The 26,757-nt window shown below is 39.7% G+C and overlaps 1 protein-coding gene across 1 annotated transcript in view; it reads right to left on the reverse strand.

Moving 5' to 3' along the window:
- Window positions 1–325: 325 nt before the first annotated feature.
- The window catches only part of LOC104408442 (protein kinase C alpha type), a gene marked incomplete at its 5' end in the record, with an annotated part of 85,913 nt that continues 59,481 nt past the window's right edge, over window positions 326–26,757 (reverse strand). Inside the window, 9 exons of the mRNA XM_010018051.1 lie at window positions 326–490; window positions 4,302–4,442; window positions 6,808–6,915; window positions 8,304–8,384; window positions 14,379–14,517; window positions 15,056–15,118; window positions 16,727–16,818; window positions 19,724–19,897; window positions 20,641–20,784. Coding sequence (XP_010016353.1) covers window positions 326–490; window positions 4,302–4,442; window positions 6,808–6,915; window positions 8,304–8,384; window positions 14,379–14,517; window positions 15,056–15,118; window positions 16,727–16,818; window positions 19,724–19,897; window positions 20,641–20,784 — 1,107 coding nt within the window. The remainder of the gene's footprint in view (window positions 491–4,301; window positions 4,443–6,807; window positions 6,916–8,303; window positions 8,385–14,378; window positions 14,518–15,055; window positions 15,119–16,726; window positions 16,819–19,723; window positions 19,898–20,640; window positions 20,785–26,757) is intronic.

Consider the following 26,757-nt stretch of genomic DNA (forward strand, 5'->3'; position numbering starts at 1 on the left):
TTCTAACACAGCAGAGTGGAAAAGGGAGCAAAAGGACAGCGGGAAGTTACAAAAAGATCGAATGTACCAAAAAATGGGTAAGTTTTACCAAGTCAGTGGCACCTTCGAGACATGTAAGTGGGTACCGTACACTGATTTCTCTCTCTCATTAAGACAACATCACTGTTGCAAAGCCAAAATCCTTAATTAGTGGCCTTTCCCCCCCATCTTACACTTTCTAACCCTACAATTTCCAGGCCCAAATGGAATCAAACAAGGCAAAAGCCTAAAAATTGTAGGGTTAAGGACCATTTCCTGCTGCGGGATTTGTTCCCGTCCTGCTGCTTCATGCTACGTTTTGTAAAAGGGGGTGTATGAACTGGGGGTTCACGTAAGAGAACCCTTCAAAATCTGTTTGGTCTATGTTAGCAATGACCAGCTGATCCGGAGGCGTTAACACCGGCTGTCCTCGCGTGAAGAACTTGTCGAAGTTTTCGGCACCTTTGCCACACTGCAAGAAAACAAAGAGAAACAGAAAAAGGGCTGAAAAAGAACCAGCAATACATCGGTCGTTCCAGCTTTGTGCAGGTTTTTCAGGACACAGGCAAGACTTTCCCCTCATTTCTTCTATGTAGTTAAGAGAAAATCTTCTTTTCAGGTATTTTAACAAAAAAATCCCAGGCAAACAGAGTTAACAGACGAATTCTGATGAAAAACAGAGTTAGAAAAGTTCCCATTTAACAGAATGAGGCAAAGAGGCTTAAATATGCAGAATTACTGGGATACAAAAGGAGAAAGAGAAAGTAAGTATTTTTTATGGACGTGTATTGGCAAGAAATACTTTTATCTGTCACATCACTTAACTCTCTTAAAACCTTCATTCATATGCTCTGATTCTTCATTGTACAGCCTATAAACTGGTGAATTCATAAACAACAGCAGAGCTTCAGTACGGGGCACTGCAGGAGGGAGCTGGGGCAGGGAGCGCATCCTGGGATTCTCATCCCAAAATGTGCTATCACAGGTTTCCTTCTTTTTTTTGTCTAAGAGAAGAGACACATCATCTTGTGAAGCCCAGCCAAGAAGGGGGTTATATATAGCTACACATGAACACAGCCCATTCAGAATAGAAAACAAAAGAAATCAGGTTTGCAGAAAAGATAGTTTTGAATAATGCAGAGAACACTCAAAAGGCAGGGCAGTAGCATTAGAGGCAAGTTAAAAAGGATGAAGGGTGGGACCAGAACAAAATTAGCTTGGGTGCATGGAAAAAATGCATATTTGAGGAAAACTAGACATTGAATATTGCGGAGAGGTCTAAAGTAAACTGGTAAATCTGCTCATCCCAAAACTATCTACTGTAACATATATTCAAGCAAAGTGTGGTTGTATGATAAAGGCACTGAACGTTTCTTCCTGTTGTCCCTGACTCTTTCCTCTCTGCCCGTCCCTACACTATATCTATATGTGGAGTTAGAGGATATAACATCACAGTATTACCTTCAGCCCTAAAGGATAATTTGGAAAGGGCAGAATACGGTTCATAAATAAACCAATATTAAACATTGATTTTTCTGAACTAATGCAACACAGATAAAGCTGTTATAGGAGAAACCAGTTGAAGAGGGGCCCATTAAGGGAATTCGAGGGTGAGATGTTTGGCTGTCACAGAACAGCTCAGTCAGTTTCCAATCCTCTTGCAAAGCACCTGGCACATCCTGGCCTGGGATATGCCATCTGATCTAAGCCGCAAAGAACTTCTGCTGCCTCAGGCATAAGCTGGTTTATACTTCAGATGAAAAACGCATGCTCAGGTACTGGACCGCAGTGCTCATGGAAGGACACTTGTTCAGTCTTGGAAGGACACAAGCAGAGGAACACTTCAAGAGGTTAAAGACTAACAGTAGTCTGCTTTTTCACCCAGGATTCTCACTCACCGAATACCCTGGTGCCCACTGAAGCCAATGCATTTTGGTACGGAATCTCTGGAGAACAAGAATGGACAGAGCTCAACTTTGACAAGAGGAAATCTCTGCATCAGTGGAATGAAAACTGATGTATCCCCAAATTAACAGTCACATTTATTTAGAGGCAATACAGTCAACCCAGGGCAGCAATGGAAGTGCTATTTATACAGGGAAGACTTTTTGCTAAAAAGATGTTCTACAGATACACATCACCCTTCTACAAAATAATGCTTTTTTTTTCTTTTATTTTGCTTTTCTTCCTCTTCTTGCTTCAGCAAGTGGAAGGTATTCAAACAAGCTGCATATTGAAAGCAAAATCCCTGACTCCATTAGGTCTCTCACTATTGCTTACAGTAGTAGAGGCTAAGAAATAATTCATGTGAAATGTGGGTATTTTTTGGGTGCAGATATAGTAATTTATCAATATATTTTCAATATAATTTATCAGTATCAATAATTTTGCATCTTCAATTATGTATTTGTCTTCCCATTAAAGATTGGCATTGCTTTAATGCAGTGTTAAAGCAGAACTGAAAATACAGACTCCTAGAACTCCTAAACTTACAAATACAAGTAAAATGTCCCTGCCAAACAATCTGTCTATGTCTATAGCCTGTGAAATGTCAGCCTGGAAGGGAACACATTATTTAAACTGACCAACTGCTGACCCAAAATCTGCAGCTCCGTGTTGAATGAGAACCATTCCTGTGTGCAAAAGCAGCAGGATTATTCCTGCAGCAATGTGCTTCCTAGAGAAGATGCATCTACAAACAAAGCCTATAAATACATCCATATCTTCAAACAGATTAAGGGTTGTGTGATTTTTTTGCTTTCTAGAATCAATATCCAGCCCTGGAAGTATTTAAAAGATGTGGCACCGAGGGACGTAGTTTAGTGGTGGACTTGGCAGTGCCAAGTTAATGAATGATTCTGTGATTCTAATACAAATAGAATCAGCAACCACAATAAAAAAGTTATATACAGGGTACATAAACATCTGGCTTGTAGTTCAAATTCTTTTCATCTGGGAAAGTTAAGCTCTATGTGAATATGCCTTGGGGTATTGAATAGCAGACTCTATAAACAAATCAGGTCATGATAACCAGGGAGACAGAGCACAGCTGCTGTAAACAGGAGCCAGGATCTGCCACAAAACATGCTATGATGGAAGCAGATCATACTTCAAGATTTTAGTACCTTCACACTGGTGTTACTTTTAACTTTAAGGAGGCTCTATGCACTCAGTTCCTGAGTTAATAAAACTTGGAGATGTGAAGACAGATTTGCTTTATGATCAGCTTTAAATTTGACTCAAGAAGCATGTAATGAAAATCTTCCATAAAATGTGCTTTCAAGAGGTGCAGCTCCCCTTCAACAGAGAGCCTGGGGACTGGATGGGCAGGCTTGGCAGCACCACGTGTGTTCTTTACGTATTTACACTCTTCCCTGTGCGCAAAATCCACACCATATGAAAAAGGTGTTTTCCCTGGCACAAAACACTCTTCTTAGCATGTCCTGGTGATGTCAAAGTCATTTGTAGAGGAATATAGTCTTGTGAAACAACACTAGTGTGTCTGTGTGGGTAAATAAAGGTACAGAGCAACAATCCTCTACCTGCAGTGCTACAGCCAGCACATCCCAGTTGAAATAAAGAAAGTGTTGGAAAAGAAAGAGTCAATGTCAGGACAAAACAGTATATAGCTGTTCCTGGATGCTTGTACTCTAGTGTGCAAATACCTTTCTTTGCCTGTCAATAAAGCACACTGTGCTTGCTGAAAGAAATTCTCTATCAACAAATAGAGATCTTCAAATTCCATTATGCAAACAGTTCTCATGGTAAGGACATCTTTCATTTGTTTGGATTTCTAAAATATTCCTGCAGACACATGTGTGCAAACCATGTAACAAACATTAAAAATAAACCAGGGACTATTCTTGCAAACTCAGCAGATGTCACACTAATACGGGGAATCCAAACCCCATGTGCTGTGTACCCCAGTAATTCAGATACCTTTAATCACTCACTTCATATGTTATACAGAGGAGACTGTTGGGAGCTGCATTTATTACAGTGGCTGATGTGAATATGCCAGTTTTCCCTGTTTTGAACTTCTCATGTAGCATGTCCAGACTCAGACCACTGAGAGACCTTTTCGCAAGGAACACAGTACACAGGGTTATGCCACAGGGTGCCAAAACACTAGCAGATTTTCAGACTGGTCTGCCATAATCAAATTGCCTTATTTTAGCAGTGTCCCAGATTTGCAGCACCATCAAGCCAACATTAATCTCACCCCGCGGGAAAGCATGACTGCAGACACTATTAGCGATGAAGGTACTTGGCATCTCACTCACCACTTTAGGTTTGAAAGGTGGCTGAATCTCTCTGTTTTCCAGTTTTTCCCAGTCGATTCTTCTGAAGAAAGCATGTTCCCTGATGTCTCTTTCACCTTCAAGGCCACAGCCAAGGCGTTTTGCGGGATGTTTAGTCATTAGCTATCAGGAAGAAAACACCAAGTGATTAAATTCAATATGGGAATGAAAATGAGATGGACTTTCACCATCAGTGTTCTTGCTTGTCTCCTGAAGATCCAAGTTGCTAATAAAACTGTTTTGAAAAGCTAGTATTCATATTTTGAAGATTAGTTTTCTTGTTTTATCAACAGGAAAATGAAGGTCTGCAGTTCAGCAGAGGTTGCTGCTGGAGGTGTGGTGGGCAGGCAGCTCCTGGGGCACATTGCCATCTGGTTAGTTCACAACTCACTCCTGAATTTCCCCTTTGGACTTCCAGTTCAGTCTTATAAATCTCCAGAACAGCTTCTGCCTTACCTCAACAATCAATTAAACGCAATAAATGCCAATATACTAAAGCTGTACAAAGTGTAACTCCCCCTGTTTCATTTTTCTGGGCTTGTTCAAGACATCTCATTACAGAGCCTACAGTTTCTTGGCACCCAGCTGACAATACCTAATCTGTGTCTCCTCCCTTGCATCCTTAATGACATCTTGGTCAATACTATACTCAGTTGCACAGATAAGCAGACATGGGGGGGAAAAAAAACCCAAAAAGCCACCAGCTTTGCATGCTTGGAAACAATAATGTGCTGCCTTCATTAACAAGCTCCTCCAAATCTTTTCAAGTGATATGTACATTAAGAATTGAGCAAGGCAGGCTTCACTTCTCAATTTCAGTATTCTGGGGACTTTTTGAAGCTCCTTTAGACATTATATATGATTGATATATTGCTGGGAGTGATACCTCAACATATCTTTTTAAAACTTCAGCTGTTCTGCTTTAGTCTCCCTCCAAATGTTGAGTTGATCAGACTCCAATTTTGAACCTAAAATAAAAGCAACTCTAAGCAGACTTTTGGAATTCAGCTGTGCACAGGGCTGGGAATCACATCCTTCTGCAAGCTTCCCATTTCTGTTACTTTTTGTAGACCCCTTAATAGCAGGTGACAGAAGAAAATGTGAAAAGTGGTTCCAGTAGTTTTATTTTCTTCCAAAGTTACTGCATTTACCAAACCCAACAAACTGAATCAGTGGAATAGATGTCAAGCAGGCAATTCAGTTTCAAGAGCATGGTGAGCAGGTTTGTCTTGCCCAATGGTGCACGGTCCCAGGATTGCTACTGCTGACTACAAGGTGCAGAAGCTTTCTTATATTGACTTGTTAGATCTGACATAATGCTCACTGAAATTTGGGATTAATTTGTTAGTTTAATACAGACAATGAACATATCAATATCACAGAGACTTGGCCTTAAACCTAGTGAGGCAATGCAATTTTAGCTTTCTGACCTCCCTACCAGAACAGCAGCAAGCAGGAGAGCTGAAAACACGATAATTAGATCAAGTTCAAACTATGCTGTCTGAATGTATGATTTTCATGAGAAGGCATCAATCTGCATGTACTTTACAAAAACATCATGCTTAGTTTTTCTTGTCCAGCACATCTACACTGGGATAGAGTCCACAAGTAGAATGGTTTTTCCTTTTCCTTTGTTTTTCTAAACAGCTTTTCTGTTCCTTGATGATTTTTCCTTAAGGGATTAATATCCAGCTCATGTACAATACTTCATAAGTGGTTGCAAAGGAAAGGAAGAAACTAAATACCAATCTAACTGGCACTAAGTGTAAATAAGACATCAAATAATCCTTTATAGAGGGTGGTTTGGAAAAGCCACACACTGACAGTACTCTAGGGAATCACATGGAGTCAAAGGAAACTCAAATGAATTCTTTTTTCCCCTGAGCTAATCCCCTGAAGTCAAATCTATTCTTTCTGTCAAAAATAAATTACCCTAGAATTTAAGATCAATTTTAAGCCACACAGGTTACCACTGGGTCAGGATTTCCCAAGGGTTTTCTTGCATTTACACTAAAGATTTTCACACAAGCTAATCTTTACCTACATTTAAAAATTATTCTCATTAACTCTTTGGCTCTGCTGCTGTCATTGAGCATACTGGGCTGAAGACTCGCTGGACTATCTGGTATTCATCCAAGGTTGGAAATCTCACCTGCAGAACAGGGGTTGTGCTGCTGAGGGTTGAGAGGTGAGTGGAGATGTTCCACATTTTGGATTTGGTTTATAAATTCTGCTTTGGATTTGGATTTTGGATTTGGCAGCTACTGATCCTGACATTTGCTCTTACCATAAAACAAGCTGCAACATGGGAAGAGCTCAATACTCACCAGTGACACCAAGCGACTGGCACTTCATGACAATAGAACTTAGCACTGCCTGACAGAAGTTGCACTTAAAAATCAGCAGTGCCTTATCAAAGCCAGACGAATTTAGTTATTCACAAGTATTGCCAAAAAGGAACTTAAAGATAAAAAAGCATCTATCTCACCCCCTTGCAGATGGAGACAGCTTCTTTGGACAGTGACTTTGGATAAGAAACATTATGCTCCATTATGGACTGGAAAAGCTCATCTTCATCTTCTCCATCAAATGGAGGCTGTTGAAAATAAGTCACAGGCAAGTTACTCCCTTTGTTAATAATCCTCCACTTTTTATAAAATGGCATGACAATCCTGTGGCCACACTGGGTGAAACAAGGGTGCATCCAGCCCAGCAACGTGCCTCCAGTCAATCACAGATGCCCAGAGAGACCAATATACAGCAGCGGTCCTTACCCAGGAATACACACCAAACTCCCAGCCATCTGCAGCTTGGGTATCTTCTGACCCAGAAGTGTTCACCAGTCCCAGGTAAAAATGAAGGAAAAGATTTCACTTCTGCCCCCAGAATGGCAGCCAGGTTAATGAAATGTGTGCAGGGTTATCTTTGTGTTCATCTTCAATCAGTTTTTAAAGCTACTGTGCACCAAACAGCCAAAGCACTTTAAATGGGTGAAGTTTGGAGACTAACTTTTAATTACCTTGATCTATTCCCCACTTAATTCCAGTTATGCTCCAGTTTGTTTTATAAACATGGCTGTAGGTTCTGCTTCTGTGAAAGGAAAACTATCACAAGAAAGGGCTGCATTTTATGTTTAAATATAGGTGATGAGGAAAGTGCCCGTTGGGGAGAGACCAGGAGCAAGGCTCAGCTAATGGTAAATCTCATTTTCTGAAAAGCATTCAGAGGCTTAATATTTGCAGTGCAGACTGTAAACGTTAACAACTGCAATTGCTACACTTTAAAATCTTCAGAAATGCCAACTGGAATTTAGTAGAGAAACTATTAAAGGCATTTGTTAAAAATGTATGTTTTAAGCTTAGGAAATGCACGCCTCTAGCTAACACTCATTGAAAGCCAACTGCAGAAGTGTTTTCCAACTCAAGACTAATAGAATTCCTTAAAGTTGGTAGTTATTTGCCATTTACTGCAGTACAGTGTTGCTTTTCTACTTCAGTGACTGAGAGCAGCATCTCATTAACTGTGCAGAATAAGGGGTCTGCAGTTGAGCATATTTCAAGTGGCGAGACCCCTACTTTACCTCTATTACATACAATTTAAAACTGTATTCTTGTGACTTAACTGCAATGCAGAGCATGTACACACACTCTTATTATCTTTCCCTGTGGTTTCAAAGTACTAAATGGCATTTCTTCAATTTGACACGCATTTTTCTGCTCAAGTGTCTCCCATTCAATTTTGAAGATGGCTATTTATAACATTATTACAGTACAAAGAAGCTGTATTCAAAGGCAGTGCTTGATTATGTGGGTGCAATGTAAAATGCTTAAAGCATAAATACATTCTCAGTTCTGTCAGTCAAGAGTAGAAGGAGATAATGCCCAGTCTTGTCCTCTTAACGGTCTAGGCTTTTAGGGAGCCTTGAAAGAGAGCAGCTGCAGAAGCAGGAGGAAGTCACAGTGAGCACAGGAGGGTAACTCTTACCTGGCCAGCCAACATCTCATAGAGCAGCACTCCATATGCCCACCAATCCACAGACTTCCCATAGGGCTGGTAAGCAATAATCTGTATAATCACAAAAAGAAACCAAAGAAAAAAACCCCTATGTTAACCAACACCCAGTGACATATTAGATAGAGACAAGCAGAGACAAATGTATTTCCTTCAAAAAGCCCAGAAGACCAATCCTGACATCCTCACTCCAGGTAATCACTGGCTACAGTCAGAGTTGGACTGTTCTGCAAACCCACCCTTCTTTTGGTACTCTGATATCCTGGGAAATGCGGCTCTTGGGAGACTCTGGGATGTGCACTTGAAGGCAAAGGAGAAAGTACAGCAGCACAGTGTAGGAGACAAGGCAAAAGTGTTATCCATCCATTTGTGTCACAGCTTGAAATCAGGAGACTCACTTAACTTATAATTATATTATAGTCTCTGGGAGAACGTATGTTCTTCCCTGGGATAACTGCAGCACATGAATTAAAAATTACTGCTATGTTTCAATAATTAAGCCCTTCTTTTCTATTCAACATTTATGTTTTGTTCTGCTGTAAAAGGGATCCAAATTTAAGAAAAGGGTAAAACCCTGAAAAGCTCAGTTACGTTTTCCCAAGTTGCATGATGGAAACACTCGTTATAAAGCTAGATACCAGCAACACCAAAAAGAAAGGGGCTTCTGCTGTTCAGCCTAATGGAACAATCAAGTATTTTGTATCCTCTGGGTTCACATCTGTCTCAAATTGAAGCACAAATTGAGTTCTGACACACTGAAAGGCTGTGAGTGCCAAGAGCATGCAGGTCCCCTCGTGTCACTTTCTTTAATCGAGGCTTCTTCAGAGATGAGTGTTAATTTATTTAAGAGATGCACTGGGCATGCTAGAGAGGAGTTTTGAGGTGCAGACCTTCTCTCAGATCTCTTTCTAACCAATGTGATGGGATATTGTGAATCATGAAGAGATGCAGCACGTCCTGCCCACTGTCCATCCACATTGGGCAAGGCAGTATCACAGCCTCCAAGCCCAACGCCACTGCTCCACTAGAATAAGCAGAGAACTGAGGCAGTCATTACTCCAGATGGGCTTGCATTTACATGCTTTTTTGTTCTTTGTGAAACAAACTGCTAAGCCAGGTACACATCACATTTTAGTTGTCTGAAAGAGAAGTTGAACTGGCAAGTTCTGTAATTTCTCAGGAAAACAGTGAGTCACCAGTTCAATAAAGCAGGACTGCCTGGCTACTAAACAAAATTATAGTCTCTGGGAGAATGTATGTTGTTCCCTGGGATAGCAGCAGCACATGAATTAAAAATTACTGCTATGTTTCTAAGCAAAGTATTTCAAAATCAATCGTACTTTGAAACATCTTACACAACCAGAGGCAATAACAAGATTCCCAGGTGGAAGGTCCTACATAAAGGCAATCTTTATTGCTTGTCTTTTAACAGTAATATGGGCTTTAAAATATATATTTGGGATATTCATTTCATATTATTGTGGTTGACATACTTGGTTGCTCTCCCTTTAATTTCTGTCAACAGCGAGTTCCCAGAGGCCAGCTAGAATCAATGGTGCTTCTTGAAAGACCTAATACTTCCAAAATCTTATCCAGAAAAAAGACTGGCCTCTATACACAGAAAATGATAACACATTTTATCCTCAGCCCTTCTCTGACAATCTCTCTATGCTTTATGAAAACGAGCATTTTATCAAATAAAAGGGCTATTTTTCAGAAGGTCATTAATTTATCAAGGCAGAACATTTTGTACAATAAGTGCACTTTGGGTAAGTGGTTTTGATAGGAACAGTTTATTTCAATTAGCAAATGAGAAAAGGATGGACCCATAGCAGTGAGAAAGAAAATGCTGCTACATTGCCACAGTTCCCAACCTAGCAGTCAGGTCTGTCCAGGACCAGTCTCCTCCTCTTCCTACTGTGAAAGAGTTTGATGGGATTATTGTCATAACATTGAAGATGTGGCAAAGCACAGACTCAGTGTTTGGTTATCCAGCAAGAAGTGAGTCACGTTTAGGTCATTCTCTAAATAGCATTCTCATCAGCAAATGTAATCTGCCCCAATTAAATCTGCCTGTGTAAGAGAATATCAAGCAAAATCATTGAGAGAGACAGAATCAACGTGAAAAAGCTCCTACATTAACCTAACATATGGTCAGAGTCACTAAAATTTTTGTCCTATTTGATGCCACATGTCAACATCAGCAGAAGCATCTGACAACCAGACCAGTGCTCCCTCTGAGCTGGCACACATCTCCCTTGCCTGAACCAGCTGCATGATGAAAGAGTGGGATTGAGAAATAAATACGGACACCAAGGCTGGAAAGGTCCCACTGCAAATGCAATAAAGACACTTTCGTCACTGAACCTACTGCAGTGTACAAAAAGGTGGTACTGTCCATGTCTGCTGCTATATACTGGAAGTCTTTTTCCTTTAATCCTAATCAAATACACCCAATTTGAATTACCAGCTTAATCCTGGTAAGGAGATGACACAAGTGAAACACACAAAAGCAAGCTGCCATGTTCATTCACCAACCTGCATGTCATGCATGGGAACTGGTGCTTATTCAGAATATTGGGAGCTATTCAAAGCATTAATTGGAAAATGTAAATGAGAGGAAAGAACACTCACTTCAAGGAAGGAGCTACATGTGGGAGGAAGTAGATGAGTTTTCAATATACAGTCAAAGATGCATTGGTACAAAGTCAGCAAATTCTAAATGTCGTACTTGCAGTAGTTGGCTCCTTCTCATTCAGAAATCATCACGTATTACCTCCCAGCTGCTGCACTGAGAGCTATCACTGGCTTTGCAGCAGCTGCCAAAATCATCCTATCTGCATGGAAAAACTTTTGATACCTTGTAGAACACATAGGGGTAGGGTACGTTAACATGACCTCCTGTCTCAGCACAGCCTGCAGAGCAGACCCACAGAGCAGTGAGGGAGTTCAGCTGCCTAGAAATGAAGACCTGTAGTCTCCTCCAGCTATGACCTCTGCCTTTACTGGCCAGGGAGGAGTGGAAAGATGACAGGATGCTTCCCTTCTCCATCATTAATTTAAATTATTGCCTTTTCCACCTCCTTTTCCATGCCACATGTCCCATTTTACCCCTCTATTAAAGAGCTCTGCCTTTCCAGGGTCTGTGGATTTGAGAGCTCAGAAGGGATTGCTTTCATCAAGCCAAACTGGCAGAGGAATGTGGATCGCCTTTTTTCTTTTTCTTTTCTGTTTTCCCTCCAAGGAAGGCACAGTTAAGAGCAGGACACAGAGATTAATACCAGCAATTTGTAGGAATGTTTAGATCATTGCAGCTTGCAGCTGGTAGCCAGTTGGGATGAAAAGATTATATCCCAGAGGCAAGAGAATGTCTTGTGTGAACATACCTTATGTCTACTGGAGAAGTTAAAACTCAGTTATTAAAAGAAATAAATATTACTAGCACAAGAAACAGCCAAAGGTATGCTCTCCAAACCTTTGCAATACTTATCAGCCTCCCAGCATCCTGGCAAATGCAAGTTAGAATTTAAGATTTTGAGGCTAAGAGATGGAGGAGAAGGGAAACGGAGCTTTTAATTTAAGTTCTTTGTAAAGTCAAAATCAGTGCCCCAGCTGCTACAGGGATGCTGATGGTTCAGTGCCACACCACAGGCAGTGGGCTGTGCTGCCAGAATCCCTTCCAGCTAATCCTTTTGACATCCATCTCCTTCTGTCCCTCTTGACTGGTCAAGGAAATACAAAGTGTTAATTGATTTCACAGCTATTTCACCACTCCAACCATAAATATTTCAGTTCAGCACATCAATAAAGAGATAATCACTTTCTGCCTGACAGAAGTGGTCAGACCTCAGATTCCTGTGCAGTTTAACCTCTGCACAGCTCTCAAATTGCATGGCATAACAAAATGAGTATTAATTCCAGTGTGCTCTACACCTAAGTAATAACAAATGCAAACTTTCCCGATCATTAAAAAAGGACAGGACTATTTTACAGTACACCAAAGTGTGTGAGTCCACTTTGCTGAATGCAGCACCACAGTCCCCTGTCTGGAGACTGTTTATGTGAAGCCATCCGAGATGTCCCTGTATGGTCCTTCCAGCCATGTTATCTCTGAACTATGTCTGTGGATAGCTCATGTAGAGGCAGCGTGGGCTCCTCCAGACCCCACTGCTGTCAGTGTTATTTCCCAAATACTAATGAAAAGAGCTAATTCTCTACATTTGAGTGCAACACACTCACAGGACGGGTCTACTTTAGATACCTCCAATGGTTTACTTAGATTTAGCACCTTTATCTCCACCCAGCAAGGAATGGTACCATGCAAACACCTCCTCATTATAATCTATTATAACTTTAAGACCATGGAAACATGCTGAAATGCTCCTGCAAGCAACACATGAACTTTAATTTTACCACAGACCTAGTTAGCAATTTGTCAGCCACAATAATGTCTTCAGAAATGAAAGAAAATCAGCCAACTAAAGAAAAATACCTGTTTGTAACATAATAAACTGATTTCTTCCCAGTTACTGAATGTTTTGGTCAAAGGTTTATTTCTTTATATGAAATTTCCAAATAGAGTAAAATAAATCATTCCGGCAGTGACCTATATTGAGCATTTTGGCACTGACAACACATTCTTTGGTGTTATCTGGCACAAGACTATTGCCACAGAAAGGACACTTTTTAATTTGTAATACTGGCTTCATTTATGTTTTGACAGCAGAAAATGAAATACTGCTTTGGTTGTTCTGATTTCCTTATGCAAGCAACAGCAATTTGGGAAAAACAAGGTTTCAGAATACACAATATTTCACTCTGAAAAGCGTAAATAAGCAAGTGGAAAAAAACCAAACTATTTCTCATCCGTGTTTCACAGAAATGACAAAATTTACCTTAGATACTAATTTACTTGTCTGTGTATAAATCTCCCATATTCCAACAAACATTCAATTACAGCCAGAAATGTTCCAGCCAGAGCTGCCTCTTGCCCAGCACTCAGTGAAAAACTGAGTATCTTGGATAAGGATCCAGCCTCTTCCACTGAATTTGCAGCCAAACAAATCAAGACTCTTGAAAGCTCGGTACGGCCAAATACCAGATTTTAATATTCACATATTTGAATCATTTCCAAATCACCACATGTGCTTGTTTTTAATGTTTTATTCCTAAACTATTAAAATACAAATCATATCTAGACTAAAAGTCTTAACTCTAAGCTCATATTGATCACAGTGCTTTAAAGCAGAACCGTGCTTCTCACGATCGAATTTTCACTGTGGACCCATTTCAGTTACGTTCACATTTGAATGTGATTTTCAGCGGCTTGAATGCAGCACAAGGATCACCAAGTCACAGAAAGCTCAAGGCAAATTATGGATTTCTTATGTCAACTCCATTCAAGCCCTGATCTTTTAGCTTTGTTCAGGCTTTCAATGACTGGAGCTTTCCGGAGATCAAGAGCAGTAACTCAGGATACCTGTGTACCATTCTTAAAATGTGGCCTGGAAAAGACAAAATAGCTTTGCAGGGAGGTCAGCAAAGGCTTCAAGACCTCTTAAGTCCCTTCCCAAAAATGAACAAATAGTTTGTGATTTCCTGAAAATGCCAAACAACCCTTTAAATAAGGCACTTTGGCAGCTGTAGGGCAAAACACATTAAAGATGTGTTTGCTCCCAATAAAATGTGTGCTGACCTCATCAACAACACCCATGAAGTCTCTATGACTTCACAAGTAGAAGCACAGAGTTTAAAATCACAAGGTGGTGATCCTGCTTTTTAGTCTTTTGGTAGTATGAACAAAATCTGAAGCTCTGATTTCGTAAGAAGTCAGGTTTTCAGTCAATTAGGTGTTTCTTTAAAACAGTGAAGCCTTATTGATAATATTGTATTAATTCACAAAGTTACTCAATATACCCACAGAAGTATAAATGGTACCATCCACAGAGTATCCAGAGTTACAGCCACCCAGACTTGGTGGTGTGAAATTTGTGTATGGATAATTTTCATCTGAGAGACTAAAAGGTTCTTGAAATGGTAAATATTTACCTCTGGAGCAATGTAGTCTGGAGTGCCACAGAAGGTCCTGGTTGTTACTCCATCTAACATATGTTCTTTGCACATTCCAAAATCAGCAATTTTAATGTGTCCTTCTGAATCCAACATCACATTATCTAATTTCAGATCTCTATGAAGAATCACAGTAATTTAATGTTAATGTTTAGGATCAACTAGGGCCAACTTATCTACTTCTGAGTCTAGGTGAGGAACATGTGTGGCTCTTCGGAGGGGTGGACGGGACAGGGGTGCACATGCACAACAGTGTACAGCCTGGAGGGAGCTGGGCACCACACTGCAGGCACATAAGAATGACCATAAGCCCTGAAACTGGAAAATGAAGGAAGAGATGGCTGTGTATGACCACGAGCGCGCTCACACTGAGACTTCTGAGGGTGTGAAACTATTAAACATCACTCAGGAATGCACAAGATAATGTTTTTCATTTTCAAGAGTTTTCATTTGTGTTGGGCAGAGCACAGATGTCGGAAAAGCTCAGGTCAAGCAGTGGCTTTGGTTTCCAGCACGCCAGCACCAACACAACAAAAAGAACACTGCAGTGATTCCTTCTTATAAAAGGCTTTAAAAATGCACTGAAAAGTTAAAGCAACTGATCCTTTCAGTTCAGAAATTCAGCTCGGAAATGATTTATGTCAGATTATACTCACCTATAAATAATCCCTCTGTTATGGAGAAAGAATAACCCGATTGAGATCTCAGCTGCATAGAACCTGTATGAAAAAACGCAACAGATTTCTTATTGCCTCATTATTTCCTTCAGGCAAAATATTTTGGAAATGCATCACAGTAAAGAATGATGGTATAACAGCATATAAAGTATATAATATACGTAGTGTATATATATAAAGTATAAAAATACATATTGCAGGCGGGTGACATAAAAGACACCTTACTTCAATTTGACTTTAACAGGAACATTTTTAGTATTTGATGATAAAATAATGCAGAATTTAGGAAAAAAAAAGAAAAAAGAAAATGTCTCCCCAGACCACAAGAAAATGGTGCAGGAGCACAGCAATTTACCGCTCTGATCTAGCTCTGCCTGCAAAGGTCATTATCTCTAATCACATATCAAGGCTGAATGCAGGATGCAGCTCAATTTACATTGCAATTCAAATGCCCTGAAATAATCTGCAGAAATGGCATTCCTTTATAGAGGCTGTTAATAGATTAATTACATAAAGCTAATTAAAATGATTACCATATAAAATATAATTGCTGAATGCAGTTAAAAGATATGTAACATTGATGGATGTTTGAAGCCTGTTGCTGTGGAACTGTGCAAATTATATGCAAGAGGATTATTTAAAGATGAGATTAATTTTTAGGCTAGCATAAGGGAAAGGGAAGCTCAGCTCAAACACTTGATCAGAGGTGTTTGTGAACGCGTGTGCTGGAAGATGCTCTACAGGCATAAGCTGTCATAAAGCACCATAGCTTTCAACGGGTGTTGGCAAGTTACATTAGTTGGGAGTCAAGGAGGATCTGACACCTTCTAGTTTTTATTCAGCAAGTTGTGAAATTTTGTTCTCTATCTCAGATACTTATATTTAGAAGGCCTCTCATCTAAAGAAGCCCTCATTACTTAAATCAAAATGAGAAACTATTTTAGCTTAATTCTTAAAACAGTTGGTCACACTTGATTTTGAAGTATCATTGGTAAATGATTTATGAAACACTAATAAATGATGATGAGATGATAGAAGCATGACTAAAATGGTACTGATGGGTGTATTCACATCTGATATGCTACAGATCATTATCAGTTGCTCACTGATATGCCAGATGTACAATTACCTAAAAGGGATCATGTCTATAAACAACTTTATTAGCTCCTCACAAAAACTCTGCCATAAATAAGATCACAGAAATTCTCACAAGCTGTATATTGAATTTATCTTGTATAAACTATGATTTATATTGCAATGCTGAGTCTATTTGTATTGCCTTTCCCTGTAACATTAACTCAGTCTGAAATGTTCTACTCACTTTGTTTTTATATTCACCTTTAAAAACAACACCAGCATAACAAGTAACATGTTTAATTTCCTGATGCCTTGTTTAAATTCTTGTCACTTTTAAAGTAGGCATCGCATGCCCTTGCTCATGCTCTATTTTTCAATAGAAAGGCACAGCTACCCTTGGTCTATTGTGTGCAATTTTTAACCTAAACTTCAGCTTCTGGGCCTTAAAAAACACAATCCAAAAAGGCCATCCTTGACTTCATACTGAACCTGGGAAGAAGAAGAAACTTAATCTTCTTACAGTGTAAAATTAAGATGATGACACGACTTAAATATATAAACATGAACACTCACACTGCTTGTGGCTCCTTAAATTTTCCTACTTGCTGAATGTGATACATGAGATCACCACCATTGACATACTCCATAACAAAATACAGACGGTCCTAGGATAAAGTATTAAAGATGCACATAAATACATTAGAGAAAATATCAGATATGCAATGATCAGCAAAAAAGTCACTAATATGTCATTATAATGCTTTATAAGATTATTAGGACTGGTTGTACATTCTGGCAAAATTGATAGGTCAGGAAATGGAAGCGGAATGTCTTGTAAAACCAGCAAGAGTATATGGACTGATGAGATCTGTCTTGATTTGCCAATTTTAGTGATTTACTTTTACATTATATTTGTCTCCAATGGTTCCCATAACTACTCATATGCAGTTCTGTATGAAAAATCTGACTCTCTAAAAATAAAGATATAAAAAAGTTAAAGATGGTTGAAAATTCTTGCTTTGAGGCCATTTCTAATCCTTCCCAATAAGTTTTCCTTTTGAAGATGGGAGGTATTAAAATATATTTCTTTTATTATTAAAAAGAGGCAAGAAGAAAAGTTGTGTTGGGTTTACAAAAGCATCTGGAAACTTTCTAAGTGACACTAAACTCATTTCTTGCAGGCACATATTTCAGCTAGAAGAAGATGGATGATGGATTCTAGATGACCAGAAGTATTGTGGAGGGAGATTTTCTTGCACGGTGAGGACTTTTAAACGCCATATCCGGGTACCTCAAATCAAACACAACCAGAACATATTTGAGGGCACTTCAGTAGCGTTTTCCCACTGAGTAACCTTCAGACAAATGACTTCAAGCAGTAGGTCTATTCACCAGTTTTCAGAGGATTAAAACTGAGCTCTTTCAAGTGACTTCGTAAGAATACATTGTTTACAAACATCTGTGGTTTAGAGTGGATGATTCTGACCACCTAACATTACCCTCTGCAGTTACAGAATCATAGAATAGTTAGGGTTGGAAAGCACCTTAAGATCATCCAGACAGCAGATAAGATACACTAATAGTCTTCCTCCCACTTATGGAAGACATATTTTTGGCTTCCCCTGATTTCCCTTTAGCTATTTTGGACAGAATCATTATCCTGAAGTACTTGCAGGAAAGTCTGGATCCAATATTCTGGTGGGAAAGAGATTCATTACTAAGATGCTCTAGTTCAATCTCTTTCCTTCAGCATTGATCAAGAGTCTCCCATCATCCAGTAACTAGGATTTCAGATTATTAACATACATTTAAAAACTGTGATTTCCTAAGCTGGGTCCAACAGACAAGCCACGAACAAAGTGTTTCCTTGGCTGGATCTGATTTATAAAATTCAGATTTTTGTATCAATTGTCTTATTGTAAAATAGGAGCCTGCATCTACAAGCACTAACCAAAAATTATCAGTTTTCCTATGGCCACAGTTTATGCCTTTTCTTTTCCTTCGTATAAATTTCTCAGTTCTACACTTAATATTAATGCTCCAGAATATTTCATAACACCATGTGCAAACTACTCAACACTTCGGAAAACATTAAGTAAATCAGGCAAAGGTGTTAATGATTTATCTAGGCCTTATGTAGCTTCATTGTACATCATCTTGTATATGATAAGACAAAAAATTATACTGTCAGTACTAAAACCCCAACTTTTTCCTCCATTCCCCTTAGCCAGAAAACAGACATTTATACATTTTAAGATTTGACATTTAAAACGTAGTTACTCAAAAGAAAAACAGATTAAACAAAGTGATTTTTTGATTTACTGATGAAAATAATCATTATTAGTTTGGCTACTAATGAAGTTATATATAGAATTAGAGGGAGATATAAGTCTATTTCTCACTAGGACCTCTCATCCTATTACAACTATCGTCATAGTGTAAGGAGAGGCAGAAAAATGTTTTAGAAAGCAAGAATTAGCAAGTGTAATAGTTCCAACAGTCACGTTTTATTGTGATTATGCCTGCAAATCTGTTGCATTCAGGCCATTTTCTGCTCAGAGATTTGTAGACATTAAACAGAGCTTGAAAATGCCTCTAACAACACAGACAATTACGCTATGAAATGGTGACGGGATGATGTGGCTTGTTTGTGGAATATTACAATGTTATTACTCCAAACTAACTGCCTGTTGCTTGTTCATTTGTTTTGAGATTAAAAGACATCAACAATGTAAGAGGTAAAAGATAAGGAATAGTCAAGTGGAAAAACAATATGTGTTCTTCCATCACGTCATCGAGTGACAATGCAGCCTCGGGGCACGAGTTGAATGCCGCTGTCATAAGAAAGCTACAAGGGGAGACAAGAAGAGCCTTTGTTTCTTGTGAATATAGACCTCTACCGAGTCTGGAACACTTGGAGCCAGTTCAGTAGTGGTGGGGTGTATCCATACCCATGCTGAAAACCAAAAGCACACTGAATGCCAGCTCTCTCCCAGTCAGCTTTCCATGTCATCCAACAGACTGGCACGGTGCCGCTGGATCCTCAGATCCATCCTGCAGTCTGTCCCTGGGAGATGGTTTTGCAGTGTGATGGGGAAATGTCCATTTCAAATATTCATAAAGAAGGAAGGAAAAAACCCCAGTATTTTCCCTCTGTGCTGGTGTGCCTGAAAACTAAATTAAATCCATCAACACTGATTCATGACTAATCACCTCATGATATAATAACAACCAGTGAGACTTTTCAAGTTATATGCTCAGATCCTTGAAAGTATTTAGGAACCTTTGGGAATCTGGGCTTAAGGCTCTGACTTAGCAAAGCACACATTATTAACTTACGAACTGTCACACTGCTCTGCTTGAATTACTGTATGAAGAAAAATAATAAACCCTAGGTTTTATTTACAATACCAACTGTGATTACGTGCAGTATCTCTTTCTTTACCTATTTCTGTGTGTGGAAACTATGATATATAGGTTGGATGATAATAAATGTTACTGAACTGATAAAATCCATGCTCATAGAGTATGGAAAACGTCAGAGTGGCAAGAAGGTCAGAGCTCACGTACAACTGTTTGGAAACAAGAGTGAAGCTGTGTCAGGAACGGTGGTTTGTCTTGCAGTGCCAGGACTCGCTTTTCAACCATTGTACATTCAACATCATCATCCTGAATCACCACATCTTTTTTCAGTATTTTGATTGCATAGAGCTCCTCTGTCCCCTTCCTGTCTGCCAGCATCACCTGCACAAAGAGAGGCAACAGGGTGAAAATCTTCCTACCTGCCAAGGAGGGAAGGTGACTCATGCCTGAAGATTTGTATAGATGGCAATTCAGCTTTTCCTTTTAATGGTATAGACTAACTTGATCAAAACTCCAAAAATATCATCATTACTCACTCACTGCAATGAACTGTACCACTCATTTCAGACAAAGGCTGTGCCAAACCCCTCTGGTTAATAGCAGGCATATTGCCAAAGGGCTGATAAAATGTTAAGTCCCAGGGGACTTCTTCAGTAAAGGGCACTTTATCACAGAAGTGCTTCTTCAAACAGAGAGAAAAATAGCAGCCCTTTCTTTCAACTAACAGATTTCAAACACATATATGCTATTGCTGTTTTTCCCCCACTATTCAGCCTTACCAATGTTGATGACTTCCAGAACTGGCTGTGACCTAGGTAGTAAAGCCAGAAACGTAGACTTGATATCCTTGAAACTGCCAGGAAGTGAGGATCTAAAAGGATGCTTCATACATCCTGCCCAACAGTCTGAGTTCTTTTATTTTTATACTGTCAATCATGACTGAAGCCTGCTAGTCCTTAGGGAATCGCCCTTTTCCAAGTTAAGAAATCCTCCCTCAAAAACGCACATCCTTTTGGCTCTGGATTTTGCCTCTTACAGAGCTATAAATTCATTCTTCCTCAAGGAAACAAAAGAAGGAAAAGAATGCAATTGGAAGAGTTATCAAGAATTCATAAAATTCCTACCTTCCCAAAGCTCCCCTTTCCAAGAACCATGAGAAAGTTGAAATCTGTCAGCTTCACCCTGTCCAGATTGTTGGACGGCACACTTGAGATCCTGTCTTCTGTTGGAGTAATGACTTTGTTACCAGCTGGCCCAAGTTTGGCTTTCTGAAGAACATACACACACACACACACACAAACAGGAAAGTAAGAAGAGTAGCCCATTTGCTTTGCAGGACACATCACCTGGCGGAGGTTAGAACTGGAGATCACCGTATCTGAGATGGCATTCCCAGGAGAACGGCTGCATAACAAAACCTACACAGCCACAACTTCGAAGACTCGTTCCAACAATACATCTGACGTCATGGAACGAACTTAAGTGGGAAGCTGTGTTCATGTATAACCAGATAGAAGCAGATATACTTATCTGGTTAGAAGAGCAAAATCTAAGCAAAAACCAAAGCCAATGGAAGAAAGAAATCACTCATTTTCATGCCAAAAGCAGGCTTATCGGGTGGTTTTGTTGTGAAATACAAAAAATGCTTTTCAAAAACATCATGCTACAATCTACAGAGGGTATTTTAGGACATAAACAGTCTTTTCCATACATTCCCTTTTAAAATGTAATTCTTCACGTCACTGCATAGCAAGAGTTAGGAAATCTTTGACATGCATTAAGAAGAATTACTTACATTAGAAAAAAAACCCACACATGAGAATTAATGCAGATGAACATGGCCACTTTCAAACTAGCAATACAATCAACTTCGATTTTCAATCAGATGTTGATCTGGCAAAGGGAGGAAGGGAAATACCACATACAAAGGCCCTGCCTCAGCAAGGCAGACTCGTTTGCAGAAGGATGCCACAGTCAGTATTTCATGAGAGACACCATGTAATTGTGCAAGCTGCATTTCAAATCTCAAAGTTAGTAGAAGAGAAAAAAGTAAGACTCACCAAAAGACAATGCAGGCTACAACATGCTATCCCTCTCAAAACAACCCCATATACCAACACAAGTAAAGCCAAGAAGGTTTAATAATCCTCTGTGGTACAAGTGATTTCCCCCATCTGTTGAGTGTGTCTGGTAAATCACCTTTCATAGGGTCAATTTACTTTGTGCCACTGACATATGCTCCACATTTAAAGATAACTGCTTTTCTCACTGCAGAAGTACACTATTTGCATATTATCACTGTTTTACACACAAAGAAAATCATAGACATTAAAGTTTATTCAAAGTCATACAATAAATCACCTTAAAAGCCTGGCCTGCCATATACCTTTGGCAGCCTCGCTGGAAACCGGAATATACAAACTTTCCCCTCCTCAGACAAGTTTAAAATCATTAGGATTGAAAGGGGCAACTCGATTCATGGACTCCAGCCCTTTGCTACTGCAGGCAGTAATGTCAAGTAATCCTCTGGTAAAATAATCATGTCACTTAAAAAGCATATTCAGATGGTACGATTCTTCCTTCAACTTTATAAATGCAGAAAGTCTGATACCCTGCCCCACAGATATGAATTCTGGCAATTGTGGTCTCTTTTTTAAACTGCAATACAGCTTAAAATGTGGAAATTCTTCCATCACCATTATTATTTGTTCGCATGAAAGCAGCACAAAAAAAAGAAACCCCCCAATATCCTTTATTCGTACAAGATGAAGGCACAGTTTAAAGCAGCAGCTTTGCTGGCTGTGCCTTTGTGATGCTCTCACATATGGGATCTCAGATAAAAGATCCTGCTCCTCAGATACAAGAAGCAATTTCAATATCCGCCTTTTCACTGAGTAACAGATCCAAATCAAGCACTGAATGGAAAACATCAGCTTTATTGCTTATACTTTAAGCCCATTGGGTAGATTGTTGACAGCTTGGTCAAAATACGTATCATTCAGAACAACAAATCAGTATTTCTCCCTGGGCAGTTTGTTTCTTTGGGCACAAACTGCTGCTCAGGCAGGGAGTGCTCCTGGCAGTGCTGCAGCCCCAGGCTCGGGGTTGGCAGCCCCTTTATCCAAAAGAGAAGAGATGCAGGTTCATCTGCAGGCTCCTGTGCCCTCTGCTGTTCCCAGAGCTGGAAGCTCGGGATCAAACACAAGCAAGATGAAATTGTCAGGATCTGAAGGTGGCATTTTAATATCAGAGAAGCAAGCCAAGGCCCCTTTGCGAGAAAACACTTTGATTTGACAAACAACAGAGATATGCTCCTCTTACTTCCAGTTTTTATCTTTTTAAATTAGATGTCACTCTCAATTTGATAATTTCTTTTTTCAGATGGTGGATTTTTAAGGAAAACATAGGATGCCTCCTGCTAGGTCAGGTGGGCTTAAGTGCCATCTGCTCCAGGGACATGAACAGACTATACCTCCGTGCTGATGGGAAGCTGACAGTTCTGGTTATCACATCGTTAGTGCTGAGTTACCTCACTGCAATAGCCCAGGCACTGGGATGTGCAAAGAGAGAATCCTTTTGCAAACCCTGCATAAGGAAATGGTCCATAAAATGCTCCAGAATGACCAGGATGACTCCGTGAAAGCACAGAGTCCTGTAGTGGAACGGCCAAATGACCTTATTAAATTATCAGAACCTTATCAAAGGTCTGGATTTCCCTTCAGCTAGGACACTGACCATCCACTCATGAGCATGCTGAGGAACGTTTCCCACATTTAGATGCGAATTCCTGTCACTTCTTTTTGGCTTAAGGTCCTAGTGAAAGTATAGTGGGAATTTCAACACTGGCAAACATGTAAGAGGAGGAAAAAAACCCAGGATATAATAATAATCCAAACCAAAACATTTCACAGATGATGCATTAAGGGCTTCCCAAAACATTACAGCAACATGTTTCAATTATGACTTAACCTCAGGCATATCATTTTGTCTTCTTAGTACTATTTAAAAGAATTTGCAGAGCTACTGGCACAAAGTTAGGCTATGGGCACAGAAATAAAGTTAGATAAACATAGTGAAGCCATTACAGATTCTACCTGTGCCACCAAGTTTGTGATGGGGCAGTAACACATCTTCATGAAATAAACCCTGAAAGATCCAGTACTTATTGCCTGTCTTTGAGAATTAGCTGCTGTGTGTAATTCATGTTATTCAATTCACCCTGAAGTACAACCCTAAACCACAGCCTTAACCTCGGGCACATCATTTTGTCTTCTTAGTACTACTTAAAAGAATTTGCAGAGCTACTGGCACAGTTAGGCTATGGGCATAGAAATAAAGTTAGATAAACACAGTGAAGCCATTACAGATTCTACCTGTGCCACCAAGTTTGTGATGGGGCAGTAACACATCTTCATGAAATAAACCCTGAAAGATCCAGTACTTATTGCCTGTCTTTGAGAATTAGCTGCTGTGTGTAATTCATGTTATTCAATTCACCCTGAAGTACAACCCTAAACCACAGCATCTCTTATAAGCTTCACGGAAGTTTCTATACTCAGCAGAGATATCACAACTCATCACTAATAACTGACATTGATGGATTTAAGGAAAGCCTTTAACCTTGCCCTTTATTACAGAACTTAACCCAGAATATGGGGCAAGACAAAAGTATTCCAGAAACTCAGCTAATGATTTCTGGGTATGACTAAAGGATCAAGAAAATGTCTTCAAGTATCAAAACTACTTTACATTAAAACCAGAAAATCTACAAAGCGAATGAATGTTGTGCCTTGTACATGCAGTGTCTTGACTTGCAAACTTTCCTCACAGAGAGACATGGTAATTTCTTGCTATGACCCGCATGGGAAATAACTTGCTGAGCAGGTATTTTCCTCAGCTTTTTGAATACCTCAACAATACCTCTCAACATGGACATTGTTTTTCCACATAAAAACCAATTTATGTATTTCAGGTACTTCAAAATTACTGTTAAAATACAGTTAAGGAGAGGAACACAAGAAAAATACATATAATAGACACAACATTACATTACTGATGCATTTTAATTTGCATAAAATAAATGGAAAAGCACACACCATTACGTTTACTCTGTCACCTCTGCATCCAGGATTGCCTGTGATGAAGACCTTTGCTGTTTATTAGAAGGGAGAAAAGGCTTATGCTCTGTTAAGGCCAACTTAAGCACTAAAAATAGGACAGATCATGGATAGAAGCAATTTCCAGAGCTCCTGGGAATGCTGTTTCACCAACATGACTAATCACAGAGGGATAAGGAGACCCAGGGGGTATTCCAGTTTCTGTGGATATTCTGTACATAGGTATTCTCTAAGTTCAAGAACAGGAAATGTTTTAACATGCTCTCAGTGAGCTGTACCATGAGTTTATATCTGGTACGCCTTGGATACTGCAGAGAGAAAATGCCATGCAACCAACACACTCTTCCAGATTCCTGGAGCAAAACCAGTTCTGCAGCTACAGAAGGGACATAAATGCAAATGATTCATAAAAGCTTACTGGAAAAGAGCAGTGATATTTTGCCTCTTCTACCATGACTGACGTTGAAAATAGCTGAATCCACCTTTAGTTATTATGGATATCAAACCTTGCTGAAGGCGAAGATGGCATTCCAGGCCCTGGTTTAATTTTCAATTTCCAACTGCTCGGTTTAATATGTTTGCTAAAACCACAGAATTATCACAATGAAGCCAGCTTGCAGCCAGGAAAACAGTGTATTAAAGATACATTAGTCTGCACTGGTACAGAAGAGTTAATCTAAAAAGAAAACAAGACATGCACATCATCTTACTTCCTCTGGTTTGGACGCACCTTATCTCGGCCAGTTCGTTTACCCTGAAATCACAGGTGAGACATACTTTCATTCAGCCCAAGTTCATTCTTCCATGGAGTGTTACAGAAAGTACAGTGTGTTACACTGGAGAGCGTCACATCTGGTATGTGCTTTTTGGAAAAGATACTTCAGGTTGTGCAGTAAAAACGTTTTCAGTTTATTTTTAATTGAAACGTAACTATCGGTTTTTTAACTAGGTATGACAAAAATAAAGTCTTCTCCAAAACCTAGTGAGAAGTGTGGTTCAAAGAAGCAAAAGAAATGATTCAGGAAATAGTAATCTGCTATTGCATTATATTTCCAATTGCAGTAAATGTTTTCATGGAGTATTTTCAAAACTTTCTTTTTGATTTTTTACTGTGAAGACAATATAATAGGATAAAACAATAAATCTGCCCTTTGGCTCCTCTGCCTCCAGTTATTATCTCTAGTTCAGAAACTTAAGACTTACAGAGCAAAACCACTGACTTGGTAATTTTTCCCATTAGCTAATAAATCAATAAAATCTGTGAAGAATTTAAAAACCAATCTACATAATCCAAATTCCTCCCCTCAGTCTCTCTAGGGCAATAAGCTACATATCATAGTGTTAGTGCTTTAACACCCTGTATCGCTCACCTTCATTATTCCTTATCTGTTGCTGCTTGCAGCAGCCAGCTCACTAACATTGGCTTTGTTCCCATATGGAAAACCAACACTGGGTTCCAAAACTGCCCAGACTTGCAGCCACACCCCAGCACCCTCCAAACACGGCTCCAGAAGGGAGAAACCCTCATCATTCTCCATGGAAAAATATTCCAGCCAACAAAAGGCCAGGAATCCGCTGTTCACCAGGGGATGCACTTCTCCGTTGTCAAGGCAACTCGCTCCTTCTGAGCCCAAGATGCCCAGCAGGGAGATCTCTGGTATCTAATTCTCCAGAGGAGGAAGTGATAAAGGAAAAGCATTTAACAAGGATGCTGAATTCCCATCCCATGTTTGGAGGTACACACACAGAGCACACGCAACTGCTACGTGGAAACAGCCACACTTAACGGCCACGTTTCACTCCACTGACACCTACTGGGAAAAGAAATGGAATGCTTTGACCCCCAAAAGCCGAGCCTCCTGGAGACTCACAGCTCTGCTCTGCACATCAGCATCCCCTCCCCTCCTCTATAGCAGACTCCACCTAGCACTGACTGCTCTGCCATTCAGCTGTAAACAGCAAATGAAGGCTGCGACAACAGAGAGCAACACTGGCTTCAGTCTTCATTCCAAAAAATCAGTTCTGATAGCATGAGGGTCAGCAGTCTAAGGCCTGACTGAGCAGGCGTTATCTGGGGTCTGAAGAATTTCTTGAGATCCATGGAGCAGGACTGTACTCTTGCCA

Source organism: Nestor notabilis, unplaced genomic scaffold (genome assembly GCF_000696875.1).
Source record: "Nestor notabilis isolate BGI_N333 unplaced genomic scaffold, ASM69687v1 scaffold3977, whole genome shotgun sequence".
Classification (NCBI taxonomy): Eukaryota; Metazoa; Chordata; class Aves; order Psittaciformes; family Psittacidae; genus Nestor; species Nestor notabilis.